Source organism: Pipra filicauda, unplaced genomic scaffold (genome assembly GCF_003945595.2).
Source record: "Pipra filicauda isolate LSUMZ 115617 unplaced genomic scaffold, ASM394559v2 scaffold115_size4368891_pilon, whole genome shotgun sequence".
NCBI classification, from domain to species: domain Eukaryota; kingdom Metazoa; phylum Chordata; class Aves; order Passeriformes; family Pipridae; genus Pipra; species Pipra filicauda.
Genome location: NW_024103607.1, coordinates 4,146,498 through 4,167,457, shown reverse-complemented (window position 1 = coordinate 4,167,457; position 20,960 = coordinate 4,146,498). Strand labels below are relative to the sequence as shown.

Genomic DNA, 20,960 nt, shown 5'->3' with positions numbered 1-20,960 from the left:
AAACCTGATTGTTAGATGTACAGTCAAACGTCTCAGGTCCAAACCTCCTTTGTGTGGCATTTTTATTTAAAAAAAAATTTTTTTTTTTAATTAAAAAATTTAAAAAGAGTCATTGTCACACTTGTGAATCTAAAACTTGTTTCTTAATCTTTGTGATGATTACATTAAGTTCTTAGAAGACAAGACACTGCTTAACTAAACTTCAGAGCAGGGATGTGAATTGGGTCAGAATTTTGCTTGGTGATTTCTAGAGGCAGCTTTATTCTTCAGAATTTGTTTTTACAATCTCACTGTATTTCATACTGATGAAGAGATTGAAAATATGAAATAATGCACGCAATGCTCCCTTTTCCCTGTAAAAAGTGTGAATTTCTCTAGTGTACAAATGACTCATTGATTCATCATCCTAATAAGGTCTTAAGTATCAGTATTATATAAATAATACTAATGGCTGAAAGAGAGAAAATAATTTCATTAATCATCCTTTCTCTCTTTCTTTTCTTTTGTTGTCTCCTTTTTGTGTGTCACTTCACAAAACTATTTTTTCCTGCCAAAATGCCTACAGGGAGGTGGGGGTATGGGCATTGCCCACAGTGGAGCAGACAGTTCTCTGGAACAGAACAGATTCTACACATTTTTTAAGCATCTGGGCAGTGTAGTGAGACTGCCAGGTGCAAAAGTAGGACTCTGCTTTTGGGTGAAGGCTAGAAGTATCACCTCTCGGGGGCCCTTGGTTTCCCATTTAAAACCTACTGATGATGACATCGATTTGAAAAGCCCAGAAAATCAGATAAGGTCTCACAAGCAGTGGAAGGCAAACCTTCATCTTTTTGAGGAGATGCAGAGTAACATTTTGCTATACTTTATAGTTCTGTCTGTGGTATAACTTGTATTAGCCAATTCATTGATCATCAGTAAGATTTTCTCATTCTAAAGTGTTCTGTTGGACTCACATGATAGTTCAGCTCTCAGTTGCTGAGAAGTGGTTAGAGAGATGAATGTCCCTTGAGAAACAGAAAAGGGGGTTGTCTTACATTAACCTCTGCAATTAATGAAATATTTCAGAAAGGAGGTTTATCTCATAGCCTGTGGGCAGAAGGGTAAAGTAATATGAATGCTAAATATAAAACAAGGAAAAACTACAGGTACTGTGAAGCTGGTGGGCAGTACTAGAAATTGAAAGGATCCTCTGAGGAGAGAAAGAGAAAACAGATAATTCTCATACATCTTCAGGTTTCATAAAAAAGATCCATTTGAATTAAGTTGCTTTTACAACCATCCTTGTGAAATGACTTACGGTGCAGCAATTTCTTTACCTGTTTGAATTTATTACTAGGTTAGGAAAAAGCACTACCTACTAGGTAGTGTGAGATATAGAGAAGTTAGTCATTTCAGCCACCTTAAAACTGATCAATCTATTCAAAACCAAAGAGAAGAGGAGGCTTTTCTCCTTCAATTAGAAAGGCATCTCCCACACTGCTATGATGACTTTTTCTTAATTGAAAGGAACCTAATATGATTACATTCCTTTCTGTTCATAGGCCACAGATGATGGGAAGAGTGAGGAAGAAGAGTGGCAGATTATGCTATGATGGCATGTGCCTGGAAGCCTAGTTGTAGTAATGTTCTGCAGTAGTTATCTTCAGTCTGCAAAGCAGCTAGAGGTGGTGTTATTATAAGTGTGTTTTAACCACATTATTTAACTGCAAAATAGACAAGGTGTGGGAATGTGTATGGGTTTCTGCAGGCTTCTCTCTCTCATGCCGTTCATTATTAGGTGAACTGTAAATCTGTGAACTGCAAATCTGTACCCCGTTTGTTTAATTGGTCTTTTACAGAATTTTTGCTTTAATATGATGGGGGAAGATCACTGAGGAAACTGTACTAACATTTTTGTTGTGCTTTTTCTGACTAGCCTCCTATAGTACCCAAAGTGTCCAATGATGGAGATACTTCCAATTTTGAAGCTTATCCTGAAGATGACTGGAATAAGACACCTCCAGTACCTCCAAAAGATCTAGAAATTTTCAAGAACTTCTGAAAGCAACATCTACAATGGATGAGGTATGTCCAAATGTCAGGAGCCATCTTGAAAACATTGCAGACTGAGAACCATGTTCAGAAATTACATCTTCTCATTCATAATGGCTTATGGAATGATAAAGATCATTTATCTCACGGGCTTTGGTTTTCTACAGTGATGAAGAATTATTTGCATAGAGATATTTAAGTCCTGTCCTTAAATCTTTTAAAATAATGTGTTAAAAAGAAATATCTAGATTGATTTGACAGATAAGGTAATGCGATTGTTCTTAATTGCAAGGTTTTTCTATTAAGAATGCAGGCTTTAGTTAGAAGAATAAGATTTTCAGATTAATTCTGTACCCTGGATTCTGTCTTTTAACTGTGATAGTTTGATACTTGTTATTCAGTTCACATACTCCACCTTGTGTTTTGTGTTCCTTTTCTTGTCTTAGAAGCTGGAAGAAAATTGAAGTCCTAAGAGCAAGTCTGAAGAATGATGGAGTTCATATGTAAATGAAAATTTTCGTTGTAGCTAAGAATGATACTGAATTCACATGTGTGTATTAGTATATAGTAAATACCTAAAGAGGTGGAGGCAGGCAAGAATGATTTTTTGCTGTAAACATTTAACATTAGTTTAGTTAATTGTAATAATGATAGTCTACTCTGAAGTAGACTCACTAAAATAGTATTTTTAGGATTTATTTTTTTTAACTTATGGTTAAGTTTCCTGCTATTCTCAGATCCTTTTTGCATAGTTAACTCATAGACTTAATTTTATAAGTTTATACTAAACTTGTGTAATTAAAAGCACAAATTAGTATATATGTATATAATGAATACAAAACAACTAAAGCACAGGAATTGTGCAAAGATGTAAATTTTTGTACTTTGCAGAGTCTATGATTTTTATTTTTCAAATAATGTTTTTCAAGAAGTTCTTTAGGAATAAAAATCTTAAAAAGGATAAATGAGTTTTTCATCATCTTATATACATTTTATAATTCTTTGTAAAAAATAAAAATAATTACGTTTTAAAAAAGATTTGTACCTAAAATTTCCAATGCCTCACACTTGCAACCATAGTACTTGAAAGCAGAAAGACAAGGGCATGTTTTATTGTTGTTTAAGGTGCATCTTAATGGCTAATTCAAGAAGTTCTGTTAAAATTATGTCTCTTTGCAAACCTGGATTTTGAATGATTTTACGCTGTCTGAAATGAGATTCCTCACGTGAAGACTCACTGTAAACATGCAGTTCAGTGCATACTGAAAAAGGGCTCTAACTAGCTCTTACAGGAGTTGTTCTGTCTCAAGCTTGCTGTCTTCTCCAAGCATGAGCCATAACAGACCTTTTTCATTAGTGAAATAGTTGTTGTTGAATGCTGGGTGCTTCAGAATATCAGAGGGAAGACTGAATATATAGTAAAGCCTGATTTTTTTTGCTCCTGCTTTTTAAAAAATGTCCCGAAGTCTCTGCTGCCAGGAATTTCGTATGTATAGGGTTCAAACCCTAGATGTAAGGAGTCTTTTTTCATCCTGCTCTAACATCTTTCTAGCAGCTTGAGTACACTGTATTTTGGAACTATTTGCAATATTGCTTCATTTTAAGTAGCAGCAAATATCATTGTGTGCATATGGATCTGTGTATATGAATGCACATGAATGTGAAGGTAGATTGTATACAAGTTAGAATTTTTTTTCATTTTTTTTTGAGGTTACATATTGTGATGCTTGTGTTAATATAGAGGAATTGATTTTGAAGTGCTTCAATTGCAAAAAGTTATTACATTGACTTTACATTGTTTCCAGAGCCATGTGTACATACTCCTGTAACTACTGACCTCGTCAAATGCTTTCTAGGACAAAACTGCTTTCAGATTTTTTTTAATTCAAATCCTGAATTAAAAACTACAACCAAACTGTTTTTTAAGCATTATTTGAAGTGATCAGTTATTTTTTTCTACAGTCTTGGACTTAATGAACTATTACCAGCCCATTTAATTTATTTGCACAAGTGAGCCTGTTTTATTTTAAGTCTTTGCTGGGACTTCATGGCCCACTAATGTAGTTCTGTCTGAGAGTTCATGCAGATATACGCTGCACTAAGAGCTCTGGATTTATGGATTTTTTTTTTTTTTAAGAAGACTGGAACACTTTTTTATTTTCTATTCAAGTAGGGTATTCTCTGAAGTTCATTTTACTTTGATTGCTTCTGTTAGCACATGTTTTTGCATACAGACTGTTGTCTTGCAAAAGAGCCCTTAGGCCTTTGGTATTCCACGTCAGTGAACAAGAATGTTAAACATTAAAAAACCAACCTTTATTTTTGAGTTTTATATATATATATATATACATATATATATATATATTTTTAATTGCCCAGTTTGAGGTTTTAAGTGATTAACTTGCATTGTAAACTCAATTGCCTTGTAACCAAATTATATAAATGCTTCATGATTTCAATGAAGAATATGCTGTAAATTTTCCTGTAAATTAGCTTGATCAATGAATATGTGTGCTACTGAGCTTTAACTAGTGTGATCTTCCACTGTAGAAAGTCATTGTCAATGGGTCAAATAGAGGTACTAAACTATGTTTAAATGGATGAACAGGGATTTTGCAGTTTTGAAAGCAATTAAGCTATGGCTGTTCCTCAGCCCATCTGCTTGCCATTCAGAAGAGTTGTGATGCAGTGCTTCCTATGCTATAGAATTGTTTTTCAGCTTTCAATGACTGTAGCATGATTCCTTTTTGTACTGTACTGTGTACAGACTTTCTATGTTTTGCACTTTTCTATGGCAAACTTTGACTGCTCTATAAATACTCTGTTGTGTAGTAAGTAGTGATAGTGGTAGCAGGCATTTGTGTGCTGCATAATCAGTTCGAACTGCTAGACTTGCGAGGTTAACTTGAACTAACATTGTATGTTGCTGGTTGCTTGTTGTAGCTCACATGTATAAGTACTGTTCAAAGTTACAAAGTCAGCCCTCATTGCACAATGAAAATCACTGTGATCTGTACATAAACCCTAGTAAAACTTTATTGCTGTTAATTTATGTAATATCTGTCAAATCTGGATTCATTTAATAAACCTTTATATCTTTTTAAATGTTTTAATCTAGTTTGCTTCCATTTGTGTTGGGAGGAGGTTGAGGTTCTTCATCCAAGAAAATTATGAAGGGGAGAGGAGACGGAGCAGAAAAACAACTGTTCCTTGTTTCTAGGAGTTAAGTCTTTCCAGAACAAGACAGGAGTGCCGGAACATACTTCAGATGGTGTGGAAGAAGTACCAAAAAGTATATTTTCAAAATCATTCCAGGTAGCACATCAATAATGAAAAGTGTTAACTCAGACTTCTCATTTAACTTTGATTATATGACCCTAATTGCTTTGACATTTTCATAGCTTAATGACCTGAACACTGTCCAGAACACTCATTTCAATTTGTTTCTTTAAGCATCAAAGTATTTTTACAATGTCAAGCACACCTAACTAAACCTTTATTTCATCTTCCATTAAGAACTTGAAAAGTCCATTTTCAACAAAATTTGTTTAGCTGTTGATGTTAAATTACTTTTCCTGGGTCAAATGTGTTTTATTTCTTGCCCACTAGATATCTTAATCTCGCAGAGATAATTACATAGTCATAGAGTCAACTGGATACAGTTTGTACTAGTTAAACGTTAATTTTTGTAACACAGTTTTTTCTTTCTGCCTTGCTTCATTCTAAATTTTGTGCATTGATGTTTTTCCTCTTGTAATAAACCACTATGTTATGTGCTTCAACAAACTGCTAATGGAAAGTGAAGGAACACTGCAGTGAGCCCTGGAAAGCTTTTGGTCATATCTTTGACATGAATCAAAAGAACTGCTCAGTTAAAACATACAAAATTTTTGAATAGTAACAAGAATCCAGGATGTTTGTAAAAAATTTGGTTTAGCATCTTGTTCTTACCCCAACCATGTGGTAGAGTTTTTGTTCATTTGTTCTGAGTACTGTATCTTTTTTGCCTGCGTGTGTGACTCCGTCTTATCCAGTAAAGGCCATTTAAAATAAGCTTTTTCACTCGTGCAGGGCCGATAAGTCTTGCTAATGGTTGAAAGCCACTGGCACTGTTACAATGGGATCCTGCCCTGCACTTCATGAATTCCTGCATAATGCACATATCAAGCTCTTCTTGTGCAAACTCCTGCTAGCTGCTACAGTCTCAGCTTCAGAATTAAGACAGCTTTTCACAGAGAAAGTAAAAGGATCTTCTGCTGTCCTCAGTAGCAGACTAGCTTTCCATTCTGTCTTCCACACACACTTTCCATCTACCCTTCAAAATCTACCACACATGAATATATGTCAAGCATCGTATTTATCCTTGAAACCAGGAATATTGTAAACTTATAGCAAGCTGATTTGTAGGAATTTATTTCTTTGTATCCAAATATTTTTCTGGTTTTGTGCAGTAATATTCCAAACTATTATTTTGTGAAAATTGCAGCAGTACGCAGGGCTAATATATGAGCTTTGACTTAAGGTGGTTTTATCGGATTTGCTGCATTTGTTTCAATGCCAATAAGAATGAGGGCAGTTGAGAGTTGAACACGTCTTACTGTGTCTGTAATTCAGGCCACTGAAGTTTCTGAGAGACATCCCAAAACTGATATGTAACCCAAAACACCAAAAAATGCAGGCCTGCCTTCTAGTAGATGAAGCTCTGAGGTTCTATGCAGGTGCTGTCTCTACTGCACTGGTTTTTACTTAATCAGAGTATGTATCATAAATACCTTGAAAAGTGTAATGTGTGTCATCTTAAACAACTAACTAACTAGAGATTATTATTTTGTGTTTTTTTATTCTTGCCTCTAGCATATTGTCCCTATTCTGGACTCTGATAATAAAGAAGGCAAATGAATGGGATAAAACTATTTTGGGAAAACAAATAAGCTTGAATTGCACTTTAATTCAAGAAATAACTTGATATGCCTCGCCAGTACATACTTGCACATGTACTTGTTCTACCACTAAACACAGAAAAAATTGTGTCAGTTCTAGGTTTATGCTGACTGTCAAGCTATAATTGTGTTCTTCTCAATATTGTATACTAAGAGACAGTTGTAAGACCCAGAGTTTATTTCAACTTTAGTCAGTAATTGGTTTAGTTTAGAGAGTCCTTGATACTAAAATCTCTTGGTTGGAGAAGGAGTGTGCTTTACAGTCATCTTCTTAATTTTCCATCCTGTCCAAGTGTAAGCTGTGCAGAGGAGGTGGTTGTGCTTTGAGTACTGTTGCAGTTCACTTGAAGAAAACAGCAGCTTGCTCAAGCCTACAGTGTGTCAGGCTTGCTTCAGAGCCTGAACTTAAGTCTTCTCACCCTGAAGGCCCAAGTCTCTTTTCTTTCAGAAGCTTTGTGAGAGTGTGACTGAGCAGCTTAGCAAATATTAGGACTGAGCCTTAGGAAAACTCTGAGCTTTACAATGGCAGCTTTCTCTGAGTCCACATTTCTTCAGAAGTTAATAACATTAGCTCATTTTTTGATTTAGGATACAAAAATAAAAGATTCTGAGCTGCTTGGTGCTTCTGAAGTTTGGTGAACAAATGCCAGAAATATGGAGTGTTTCAAATTGTGTGTATAATATCTAGTAGCTTCTTTGGCCTGATTTTAATTTCTCTGTTACAAAGAAATTGTAATTGAATTTAGGACCCTCTTCTAATCAAGGTGCTTGTAAAACCATTTAACTGAAGTAGGGCTGCTGGGCTGTGTTAATACAGTAAATAAAACATTCACAGATGGCATGTCTTTCATTTGTACTGATAAACAGTTTCCTTTGATGCATGCTAGCTATAAATGGCTTAACATTCTGCTCTTAGTTTTTTGTCAAGCCCATTTTAATAAGAGGTTTTGCAAAAAAAATAAACACAGGTAAGTATTATTATTATTATTATTATTATTATTATTATTATTATTTACCTAATAAGTAGGTAAATTATTTTGTGCTCATATGAATAAAGCTGATCTGGGAGTTGATATTGAAATGCATTATCAAGGAACAACATTTTGTTCTGGATTAATAAATTTGTGTTTTGAATGTAATCAGATTTAGGATTTTCCTTACTAGCCTGTGACTTGCAGCAGCACTGCAGTCCTTTGCCATGATGCTTGCTCCTCCTAGCACTGCTGTCACCACTGTAGCAGCAGTGAGTCCGCTACCCCGGCTGATCAGGGAGAAAATGTGTCCCTGCTGTGACCTGAACTTTGGATCAAAAGTGCTACTTCTACTAGTTTATCTGAAAAGGAATTTTCAATAGCTGAGTGTAGCTGAAGTCCTTCTATTCTCTGCAGGTATTTGCCACCAGGGAGCAAGACTACCACAATATACTATAAAATAACATTCAAATGGCACATTTTGAATCCATTTTAAAATATTTACATAAAGCTCCTGTGACTCATGTAATCCCCAGCAAAATCTTGGTGATGCAAGAAGGAAAGTGTGGTGGTGGATCACTTAGGCAAGTGTTGCTAGGGACTGGACTGAATCTGTTCTTTAATATCACTGTCTGACCATTGAGTAAAGGGAGTTGTTTTTTTTATTATTATTTTATAAATAAATTTTCTAGGCAGGCTATCAGAACGTGAGTGACCATTACTCTTGAGTCAGTTTTTCTTGCTGACCCTTGGTTTTGAGGTAACTTCTGGATTGTGAAAATATCTGAAGTCTGTTTGGAAACTAGGTTCTGTCAGTAATTTGCTATTTTAATATTTTTTTCTATACAGCTGATGATTATTTACATGCAAAATATGGCAAGTTTAAAATTAATATGTTAATTTGTTTAAAATTTTAATTATTTAATACACTGAACTGGTAATCAAATAAAGGAAATCTCTGCAAAGCTTTGGATGTAAAATATTTTCAGGTTGGAAGTGGAGTATTATTTTCTGAATAAACAGGTATTATGAAGGTAGGCTGATTTCAGTTCTTCAGCTGGGTATTAACACTGGAAGCTGTTGAATGAGGAATGAAAAGAGGAAGATTTCTTTCCATTTCTCTCTTCCACCCACATGTCAATAATTCTCATGGCTCAGCTTCGTGAACGAAGATTTGGGATGTCAATAATTATGTAGTAGAAAAAGTATAGCTACAGTTGTAGCTCTGAGTGAAGCTTGAGATATCTACAGGGCATTTCTCAAAACTGCCTAGGTTGCGTTGAATGCCTCACAGCTTGCCCTCCATTTTGTATCAGACTTTTCTTGGATGCTTTCATTAAAAAATTGATGAGGTGGGACATGTTAGGAGTCATCTTCTGAAAACAGATTGTTGATTGTTGCCATTAACTTATACTCTAAATGCCTTTTGTATGACTTTGAAGTGTAAGTCTTTGATAGAAGTATAAAATCTGACCTATTACCCCTAAGAGCAGTGTTCACCTGGATGGAAAAGGAGTTAACCCTATCTTTTTTGTTTTCTTTTTGGTCACAGTGTTTATATGAAATATTAAATGGTTTGAAGTTTGACGTGTGACATGTTACATTTCTTAAGCAAAGGAGGCTTTCCAGCTTTAAAAGAAAGCTTTTTTACTGGTTTTGTTCTATATGTGTGACACATGGATGTCAAAGGAAGTTGCCAATACAAAACAGTTTTCACCTTCTGGGTTTTATGCAGAGGAAAAAAACCTTTTCATAGGTAGTGCTTACTGAAGGATGGGATTCCTGGAGTGAAATAGCCTTCATTAAGAAGACAGATCAGCCAAGGAAGTAAACTTCCATTGGGCTTCCTGTGACAGACAAGATTTACAAAAGATTTTTCAGATTTCCAAATACAAAATACCATTCAATGATCAAACAATGAAGTGATTATTTTTGTCATTGTAATTAAAAAAGAAAACCAAATCGGCTTTCTTAACATGCCAGTGCCAAAATCATGAACAGTACTAAAACTTACTTAGCTTTGTTATGAGCCTTTGTGCTGGATTTTTTTTCTGTTTTCAAACTGTCAGCAATAGTAGTAGTTAATACAATAAAAAATGCAACTGAGTCATTTACCTTGTAATGTCTAAGTTTCTAGTGTATTCTGTACACTAAGTGGAGAGTTCATCCTACTTGAAATAATTCATTCCATAACTTTTTTCTCTCTAAATCTCTTTAATTGATCTGAGATTGGCATAACTTCAAGCAATGAAAAAGAGAAAAGCTTCAATAAGAGTATAGAAGCAGTCAATGGCTTTAAGAACATATGTTGTCCAAAAGTGGGGGGGGTTTGTTGTTTGGGTGGGGTTTTTTTCTCTGCATAGGGCCATATAGCATATGATGTATTAGAAGGAAAAATACAAGCTACCTTGAAAACCAGGTTTGAGTTACAGTATAGTTTCACATGTTGCCAAAAAAGTTGTTGCATTTACTGGCTTTTTTTAGCTAGTTCCCTTTAAAGAAATCCATAGCTGTATTTTCCTGTATTGTTTTGAAAGTGCTTGCTTAATGTTCAAACTTGTTTCCCTGTTGCCCCGAGGGTGACATTAGTGGAGTTCACTTCTGTTTCTCCTGTTGAAAGAATCTCTGATCCTGTTTCTTCTCAAGGTGTTATGGGAGATAGCAGCAATAAATTACAGATTGAAACAATGTATTATTGTAAGACTCATGAAAGACTAATAATGAGAAGGAGACAAACAAAAGAGAAAAAAATCCTATCATGCTAGAGTCTTTCAGAGGGTTTCCAGTAATATGATTAAATTAAACTCTTTAAAACAGGGTCTTAAGATACAAAGTTTAAGAATCAGATACAGTTTCTCCTATTAATTGCACTTGTTCCATCTACCCAATTTATCTCCTTTTGCATGTTTTGAATAGTGGGAAGTCAGTAGGGGTTAAGTAACTGGCTGGAAAAAGAGGGTCTCTGGGTAAGGTGAAAAAATTATTTTCTACAAAATGCTCTAACAGAGATGTAACACTGCAGAACAAATGTTTACCTGTGGCAACAAGGGGGAAAAATACATGCATTGCATTTGTTGCCTGGGGGTCACCATAGTGCATTTAGGCAGTGTGCCTTTCTTTACTTGGGGTTTTAATTTTTTTCAAATTGGAAAAGGGGCTGTGTGAAATAAAAATCTTCAATGCTTATTTCTGTTGATACTGTATCCTTTTTTATAAGAATAAAACCAAAAGCAACTAAAAAAAAAAAAACAACACCACCCATGAAGTGGTTGATTTAACGCAGATGCAGCTTCTAGGGATGGAGAGAGTACTTGAAACTAAAGAAGAGCAGTATCTCAGGAATGAGAGAGGAAGTGTTTATATCCTTGGTTTTGAAAGTTTTCTGTCAGAATCTCGTACGCAGTGCCTTATGTTACACCAGAGTGACTCAGGACTTCATGGATCAAATTAGGTAGACTAATTTGAAGTGGGGGAAGGAAATACCTAGGAATAAGTTTTGACTTTCACTTGACCATTTCACAGAAGCACAGGGTCATTGAGGTTGGAAGGGATCTCTAGCGGACATCTGGCCCAGCCCTCCTGCTTACACAAACCAACAAAACAGGATTTTGCATTCATCTCAAATGACATTTTTAGAATTGTCCTCAGAAGCTGAGAAATTAAAATGTACACTGCTCTTCATTTTTGTTTTGTGTTTCACTGGAAAATAAAGCTTTTATTTTTCTATTAAACCTTTTTCATTCTAAAGTTTTCCAAACAACCATTAATAGTAATAAATAATTTCTTATTTATTATTAATATAATTAATCGTTCTCATAATTTTAACTTCAACAGAGTTGAAATGAAAGGCTGAGGAATTTGCTCAGTTCTTTGTCTTCTCAAATGCTGGACTATTTAACCTCTCTGGACTTAGCAGAGGTCTGAAGTCATGAAATGGACTATGATATCAGCTGCTGCACACTGATTGCTCATGACAAGCAAGTCTTGTTTGAAGGTGATGCTGGATTTGCTGTCTCTATAGACAACTTTAGATTTTCATTTGGAAGAAAACTGATTTTGTGTGTCAACCAGCTCATGGTAGAAAGAATGTTACCTCAGTGACTTCCATGCATAGAACCAGAGTTTCCAGTAGTTCATAAATCTTTTTACCTCAGAGTTGCCATTCATCTTCGATTCTCTCAAGTCTAGAAAGCTAGTGAGGCCTTTCTGTGGATTGTGGAGGGGGGTTGAAGTCAGTGCAGAACCCATATCTTTGCAAGCTGAAAGACAAAGGACTGCTGTGCTCACATTTTGCTGGATATGCACTGAATCCAAGGAGCACTGGATACTGCACAAAACGTACCTCTTCAGATAAAGAATTTTCACCAGAAACTAACTTACACCCAGTTCTTTCAATGGTGATTTGACAAGCTGACAAATAATGAAGTCTTGTAACACTGTGCTTGCATTTCCACTGGACATAGTCTGGATGGTTAATAAATGCTGAGGACCTCCTCTACGGATCGCTGGAGGGTGGAAAGAGAATGTGTCACAACAAAAAGCCCGTACAGGAACCATGAGCCCCAGCATGATCATGTTGGGGCTTGCCAGCCAACACTTTCATCACAGACAGATGGGAACAAAGCACAGCAAGACCTCTCAGAAAAGAAGATGTTGCCTTGGTCAGGGAGGGCGTTCAAGGCAAAGGCTGGAGCAGCTTTCCCCTGTTCCTGGGGACTGGCTGCCGAGAGTTGTGCAATAGGCCTAAAGACACAAACCTACCTGCACCCCCATAGCTTTATTCAGGCACCCCAAATATATAAGCTCATGTAGGATGCCTCATGTCAACAAAGAATTCCCTTTAATATTTTGGCTTTTAGTAATACAGAGAGTACATCTTCTTTATTCTTCCGCTACAAACTGTGGGAATTGGCCTGGAATATGTATAATTGAAAACAGAGGGAGACTGATGCCATTTCCAAGTCATGCCTTTCTTGTGATATATTCCTCATTTAGTTAGCAATCAGTTTATGTACATACAGTAATAACACCATATATATTTTTTTAATCCCCTCTTTTGAAATATAATATAATAATTTTTAAAAAAATCATTCCAAAGTCAAGAAACATTTTACCACTGTTAATTAACAGAGCCTGAGTTATTATTTGTCCTTTTGTTGAAAGCAGGATAGAAGAAGAATTGTTCTCCCTCTACATAAAAAAGAGAAAAAATAAAAAAAAATTTAAAAAGGAATAAAATAACCACAGAAATAGTTTTAGACTATACTCCAGAGTCATGTTTATTTTTAAACAATAGTAAATCATTCAATTGTTTCAACCAGGCTTAGTTCCAAGCAGTTCTAAATTTGGTGTTAGAAGAATTGATCTTGAAATGATGTGTAGGAAAACAAAACGCTCTTCCTCTCTCGTTTCCTGTTTGAATTGATGAGAATTTAGGCTCTTCTTTAGTTAATTTGGCATGTGTTGGTCCCTGATGAACTAACTGCCTTTTAGTGAAGGATCACAGAATGTCCTCACATGCAAAGCGTGAATTTATAATCCAGTGCGTGTTGTAAAAACGTTATTTTTTTCTTTAAAAATGAGCCACAGCACAATTGAAAGTATTTCAATGGTTTTGTACTATTGGATACAGAAGTGATTCCACTTTTGACTCTCTGTGTTTTGAATATGTTAAGCATTGCCATCTAATATCGCTGATCACAAATGTTGGAAGTATAACACATAGCAATAAAAGCACAGCAAAGCACAGTGAGATAACAGGGACATCAGTTGTCACACACTAAGTGCTCTGATTCCTCCCAATGGTCCTGATTCAAAAACGAGTGATATTATAACTGAGTCAGGAGATGGAGACTCTTCCCCAAGAATTTAAGCAAATGGCCAAGGAGCTTCAAGATGTAGACAAAAGGAGATTCCATAGATACCTTGAGGGGCTGTGTCTCTGCTCACTTGGGGCATCAAGTGATGTGATTCATAAAAACGCTTCAACACATGATTTCAAAGAAAAGAAAAAGCTTTACTAATACACTAAAATATTTTTGGATCCAGGTCCCATATGTAGTAATTAAAAAAGTGTGATTCAACAGGCTAAAAATGTGTCATGTTCACGTACAACAACAGCGCCGTGATCCAGTAAAGAGCTTCTGCAGAGCTTTTTCAGTCTGATCTTTCCACAGTGTCCTACAGATAATATCTGAGTAGTGAGAAAAATTCTTGGAAGGCCTGCAGTACGTTGGATTTTTGCATGTGGTCAGACATCACTGAAGGGAGCCCGGCACCCTGAGTCACCTATTTCAGCCTGAGTCAAGGCTTAGTACCTTCTGGGTGGTTATCCAGCTTAGTCACTGTAAATGACCTTCTGGAGTCAAATTAGTATTTAAATTAATACAATTAGTACTTTAAATTCTTTGATACTTTTATCTTGATGAGCGTGGGGTGGATGTGTCAAAGCATCCTGCTGTGCAACGTGCAAATCCAAACACCCACACGGCTGTTCTGCCTCTCGACAGACTGTTTCTATAATGGTAGCATAAATACGGGAGCCAAAATAAGGAGAGGTCTTTTTCCACTGTATTTTAGTAAGATGAGAGTCTATAAGCACAGTCCAACAGGGAGAAAGGAAAAAGAGACTTGTGGGGTAGACCCTGTGGTCTGGGGTTTGCACCAAGAAGTTAAATAGCAGCCAGAGAGTGAAAGCAGAGCACTGACAGCTAGTAGAGGGAAGAGGTGAGACTTGAAAGAGCAACAGAGCAGGAAAGGGAAGCTGTCACAAAGCCAAAATTAATTAAAAAAGAATGAGACTGAAAGGAGAGAATGGAGAGATTCTGGGGAGCCTAGGAGTAAGCTTGTTCTTACGGCATAGGTCTGTCTGCAGAAAAATTCTCTTCTCCCAAGAGGAGCTGGGGAGTGAGAACAGACCTGTCTCACCTCACCCAGCTTTGCAGCGCTGCAGTCCTGTTCACTGAACAGGCAGGGCTCCTGCTGCTGGGGGCTGCTGCTATCATGTAGCAAAGCTGATTGCCCTGCTGGGAACACCTGGCTTCTTTGGCTCTGAAGGCTGTAAATGTGCAGTTGTTTGTTCTATCCTTGCAGTCCTCTCTCTCTTTTTTGCTTTTAGTGAATACTATCCTGTTGTATTGTGGGTAACTTAAATAAGCTTACCTATTACTGTAGTTACATGTGAAATAGCATAAATTTTAAAATGGAGCAGTGGAGATGAACTTCCTCTCCTTGAGCAGATAAGCAGACAGACACACAAGATGTCTCAGTCTGAGTGAAAACCTCAACTCCTCTCTTACAGATTGGCACAGGTAACTGTGAAAGCACAATCTCCCAGTTGAGTCATCTTTTGTAAAATAGTGATTACTTAAAAAATAGAAAAAAGAAAACAGAAGTTCAGAGGCCACCGTTTACTTTCTTAGCTCTGGCCACGTTTTTTCTTGAAGTTAGGTGATGTTATAAGGGCAAGGATCAAATATGAATGGGGGAGAAAGAGAGTCAAAGCTCAGGGTTTTGCAGACTGGTAGGGAATCTTGTGTTTCATCCCTGCACCAGAGATTGTTGCTGAGCAAGGTAAACCAGTCTGACTGGGAAGCACACATCCCTGCTTTCTCAGCACCCTACCTACTTTTGTAGTAGTCATAGTTTGTAGTTATGCACTTGGGAACTTTCTTTCTAATCCTGAGCCTGTAGGATGGAAGACCTTGGAAATATTGTGGGTCCTTTTCTTTGCTTATTAAATTTCTTTTGTTCATTTCTTTCCTGAGGAAATTGAAAGGATAAGGAATAAATAATGAAAAACAGATTACTTATGTAATCATATAACAATGAAGAAAATAAATAAAATGCAAACAGCTCAAATAATTAAAGCTGTGACCACCTAAGATCCCACCAATTTTGTTCTCAGGGAAGGTGATCTTGCCTGCCTCTGTGCCCTTCCACACTTAACAGTTTCAAAGGGGAAGGACTATTCACAAGCAGGATACCAGCACAAAGCCTGTTTCCTTGCTCTCCATGTATTTTTAATGCTGTTCCAAAGTAGGAGCAAACAGCTGTGAGGAGAGATTGAATCATTTGCTCTAGGTCATATGTTGAAGAGTTCCTGTGCCCTTTCATGGTTGTGAACACAGTGATGATCTCTTAACACTAACATGCAATACGGTTTCGGTACAGCTGCAAGTCCTGGAGTGCTGCAAGTGATATAAATGAGGCTGGCCAGAGCTCCTTCTATCACAATGCATTCTCCAGCCCTGGGGTTTGTACTTGTATTGTGTTACAAAGCTTTGGCCAAACTCCTTTCTTCCCCAAGGAAACTCAGCACAGCTCCCTCACCCATCACAAAGTCCAAATCAGAATCACATTTCTGGACAATGAGCCAGACTCCTGGCCCCAGGCCCAGCTGCTAGGTCTGGCTAGGGAAGCATATAACAGCCTTGAAATCTGCCCTGAACACTCTGTGTAGCAAGACAGAGAGGAAAATGTCTTTTGCCCATCCTAAAAGCTCACCGCAGTAAGGGGAAATGGATGTGCCAGAGCTGGCTGGAGCTCTTGCTGGTTTTCTTAGGTTAAAGGAAACACAGCTCTCCTCCCACACCTCGAATATCTATCTGCTACATTGATTTTGTCTGATTTTCCCCTAGCATGAGAAATTTAGGGGGTGGAAACTGAGATCATTTTCTGATAAAGCAGAAACATCTGTTAACCGTGAGCTCTATCATGTCTGCCTCCAGCCACCAAGAAACCTCCATTTCTGCTCCACGTTATCACTGGGCAATACTTTGATCAGCAAGAACAGTCTAGGGAAGTTCTTTATGGAGAACAGAGATGTGCTGGTGTGAATCAGAAGGGTGGCTGCACTCACTCAGCTGTGAGGTCCCTTGAAATGCACGTCTTCTCTTTCACTTGGTCAATGAATTAACTGTACATGGTCAGTTCTGCTCAGAGAGGGAAGGAAATTCTGGTAAATCAGTAGTCAGGAAGTGGATGCAGAGGATGCAGATGGCAAACCAGTATCTTCTAGGAGTTATTTTTGACGATGATATTGGAAGGGGTTTTTTTGGTGTGTACAGTGATTTCAGCTGTCACTGCATGGAAGTTTTGCGTTGTGAAAGAGAACATTTGAGTAAACAAAACACTTGTTTTCTTAAGTTCGGAATTGTCTGTGCCATCCTATACATATAGGGATTAAAACTGAGAGTAAGTTACATTAAGCTAATAGCAAAAAGAAGAATCTTGATTTAGGGTATCTGTGACAGTCCCACCAGGTGGCCCTCTCTCAAACTTCAAGGGTGGACTCTCCCAAGACCCAAGGCAGTCGATACTCTGGCTTACTTTAAGCCTGTTTGTCATTCTCACAGACAAAGCTTGCTTTGATAATTAATTTTTTTCTATATCTGTTCCTGAATCTTACCTCTAAATGACCAGACCTGGTATTCATTTTTCTGAAGCCCAGGGCCTGGGACATTGATACTCCCCTAAGGATCTCTAATCAGAAATGTTTGTAATTGATATCTGTTTGTATACAATTGGTTATTGAGAAAGTAGAGCAGAGAGACATCTACTAAGTTATTTTGATTAAGTCCTGGATACTGTGCTCTAAATAGAAAATCAAGCATTTTGCAGATATCTAACAAATCATCAATGTTGTAAGTAGGATTTTCTACCTAATATTGTTATGGGTATGTCATTATTACTCTTTGAAGGTTCTTTAAATACATCTCAACAGCAATGCTAACAGCTGTGGGTTCAGGAATGAAGAATGCAGTTACTGTTCAGGAGATCTGACTGAATTTGGAAGCTCTTCTTCCAATTTACTGTAATTATGTCTCTGCAAGAGGTGATGTTAAACATGTTAAGGGTCAGTGAGAGAAAATTTAATTATATCATGCTAACAGTTCTTTTGCTTTCTGTGCATAAAGTATTAAGTGTTAAAACCCTTGGACTGATTAGTAGAAACATGAAGATTAATGTCTTATCATACTGTAAAGAGAAGGAAATGTGGGCATTGTTAGGGAAAAAATGAACTCTGATAAACTAGACAGCTATAATCCTTTTGTGAGAAGGACTAGGATAACAGAATATGACATTTGACTTTCTTAATGAAAAAAACCTTATGAAATAAAACAAAACTCAGATGTTTGATCGCTTCAGAGTGACATCATATAAGCACTCACTGCCTCCACATATTCTCACTGTACTCTTTCCATGCAGAGCTCATGGAGAGAGGTGGCTGGAAACAGCTGCTTTGCCTCAAATATTCCAGATAGCAGCTTCTCAAAACAATCTGCTGGTGAGCAGGGAACTTGTTGTGACTAAGTAATTTTTAGTGGATGTTTCATCAATTTGTCTCATTTTCAAAGCTCTGCTTCCTTGAGGGTTTCCTATTGCAAGAGTCATGAAAGACAGCTAATGTTAATGTTGTTTGCTTTGTGGATTGTTGTTATTCTGTCCCTAATGCACGATTTTACAATGTGTATATGTGTTTGTCAGTTTCTTGCTGTGTTCAGTGCAGATGAGTTTACTTGGATGTGAGTCATGCAAATAATAACAGTGCCTCCACCCACCCAGAAATCTCAGTGTCCTGGATATTGCAAATGACAACCATAAGGGAAAACTGATGTGCAGAATGAAATAACTTACTGAGAGTCACTTAATTAAATGGTGAAATTCAGCCTGCCATCCAAGACTCCTGACCTCCAAAACCTGTTTCTTCTCTAACCGATCCTTTGGTAATACTGTATGAGGCAGGAGCACAGCAGAAAAAACAGGCACTGTGTAACTTCTGTTTATGTCCATCCATGTCAAAATGAAAAGAAAGAAATATGATGGAGTGGAGTTAACAGAGACTTCAGGACAACTGAAGTAACTCTTCTAAGACAGCCTTCTAAGAACATGCTTTGCAGCAGTAACAGTATTTCAGATTGTATGGAAACAAAGACAAATTCATTGCACTTACAGGCTGTCTGAAAACATAACTCGGAAGATTGAAGTGAACACACACTGACCTTTTTTCTCACTTACAGAAGAACAAATACAAGCTTGTAGTATTTCTTAACTTTCTTTAGACTATACATTTGAGTGGAAGTATTAACGAGAAAAATGTTTGAGTTTAATGCATATACTATTGGCTTTTTTTTCAATAACAGTGAAGTTACATAGCTTCATAATTCTTTAGACCATTTTCTGAATTTTTTTTAATATCCACCTGCAATTGGTTTTTGGATATAGTGATTAGTAAGTATTCCATCAACTCCCCATAGCTTTGTATTTAAAATATTTTCTACAAGCCACATGATGAAAATGTTTATCATTTGGATGAAATAATGAAAATGACCTTATTTGATTTCCTAATGTAGTGCTGCCAAAGTCTGTAACAATAATGATGATAAATATAAACTTAGAATATCTTAGCCAAGATTTTGTAATGAAAATGCATCAAAGACATTATGTTCAACTGTATAATTGCTTTGGAGGGACTCTGAGATAGAGCAGCTGGTTGGAAACAGAAATAGTTCAAGCTGACTCCTTTGGCTGTGCGTTTACACAGTGAAATACTCTTGATTTCTATATTAAAATTGTGCAAGAGGACAAAGACACCCCTAGAGTCCATATATGAGGGTGTAAAACTGCAACGTAGCATAAAATAGAGCCACAGGCATATTTTTTCAAAAATACAGATCTCTAGTTCTAAAACCAGAATACCCTCCAAAAATACCAATGGCAACAATAACTGTAGCCATTTCCATGTTTATCTCCTAGAAAGCACTGTTAAGTCATGGAAAGCAATACGCCCATTAATATATCCACATAAACCTCTGCTCTTTTCTGGTATTTGTGTGTCAGACATTTAAACCCATCTTAGCTGCTCCATTTGAGACTGTCTGCAGAGGAAGAAAACAGGAGCTGTAGGAAGCAACCCACCACTGACCTATTGGATTTCACTGAAACTGCTGTGTGGGATTAGGCAGAGAGATTGCAAATAAAAGGAGAATGGAAAAATCTATGCATCTTTGTATCCTGAGGCAATGTCTGACAGTTAATTCAAGCCTTCTTAGTTCCATATATGCACTGTCGTATCAGCTGAGAAGCAGGATTCTGCTGCCAAGCTGGAACTGCAGAGTCGCCTGGCTGTTGAGAGGACATGTGAATTGCTGGTGTTCCCAGCTGACTTGATAACAGCAGCCCTGGTGCCTTCTGCTATTGCCTTGGTTTCACAATAAATGCATAGTTGGTGGGTGGGTGTTTCCAGTCAGTGGTGTCTACAAGCTGTGTTTAGCAATAGTCATGTAGCTGTAAAACTAACAAAGCCAGACTTTCCCGACAGATCTCTTTCCCTTACACTGAAAGGAAGAAAGGCAAAATATATTGCTTGCAGTTTCCACACCCTAGACATAATTTTAAAGACTATCTTTGTTAATATCACATATCTCTATTTTCCTTGTACCCCCTCTCCACTCAGAAAATAATAGATGCATAACAAAAACTTTAGACAAAGCCACAGATGATGGCTGAAAATAAATATTACAGTCCTGTAAGGTGCTCTTTGGTCTTTGTCAGTACAAAGATGGCCTCATATCCCTTTTTGGTTTTCCAATCTTCTCGGTGACTACCAGCTCAGCTACAGTTTCCAGTAGCCCATAATATATATTAAAAAGATTTTTCTCCTGATCATAGCAGAGATGGCATGAAGCCTCAAACTGGGGACTCTGGATCTGCTGGTGTGATTGGACCTCTTTCCAGATCCAGGGATGCTAGGTGCAGAAAGAAAATATTTGATTGGTTTGCACATCTCTCTGCCAGGCAACCGTGTTCCCTGCAGCACATTTTCTAGTGTTAAGTCTAATTTTAAATGTGGTTTCCTGTACTTCCTTACACTAGCCTTTCGTACTTAGAGTTGATCTCATTGTCAGGCAGTTTTTCCATATGTTTAAGTGTTTGCTTTCTCAATTCCATCCTATTACGGCTAATAAACTCCCTCATACCATGTTTAATAACTTCTCCTCTTACTACCTCCAACTAT

General features: G+C 37.1%; 1 protein-coding gene across 4 annotated transcripts in view; it reads left to right on the top strand.

The window, feature by feature from the left end:
• PRKX (protein kinase X-linked) overlaps positions 1-5,535 on the top strand; it is a 53,702-nt gene extending 48,167 nt beyond the window's left edge. For 2 of the 4 annotated variants that reach the window (XM_027743517.2, XM_039384791.1), the window contains exons 8-9: positions 1,916-2,064; positions 2,478-5,144. In XM_027743517.2, the coding sequence (XP_027599318.1) occupies positions 1,916-2,041 (126 nt within the window). In that variant the 3' untranslated portion in view covers positions 2,042-2,064; positions 2,478-5,144. The other 2 variants (XM_039384785.1, XM_039384788.1) reach the window with 2 other exon arrangements.
• The last annotated feature ends 15,425 nt before the right edge of the window (positions 5,536-20,960 follow it).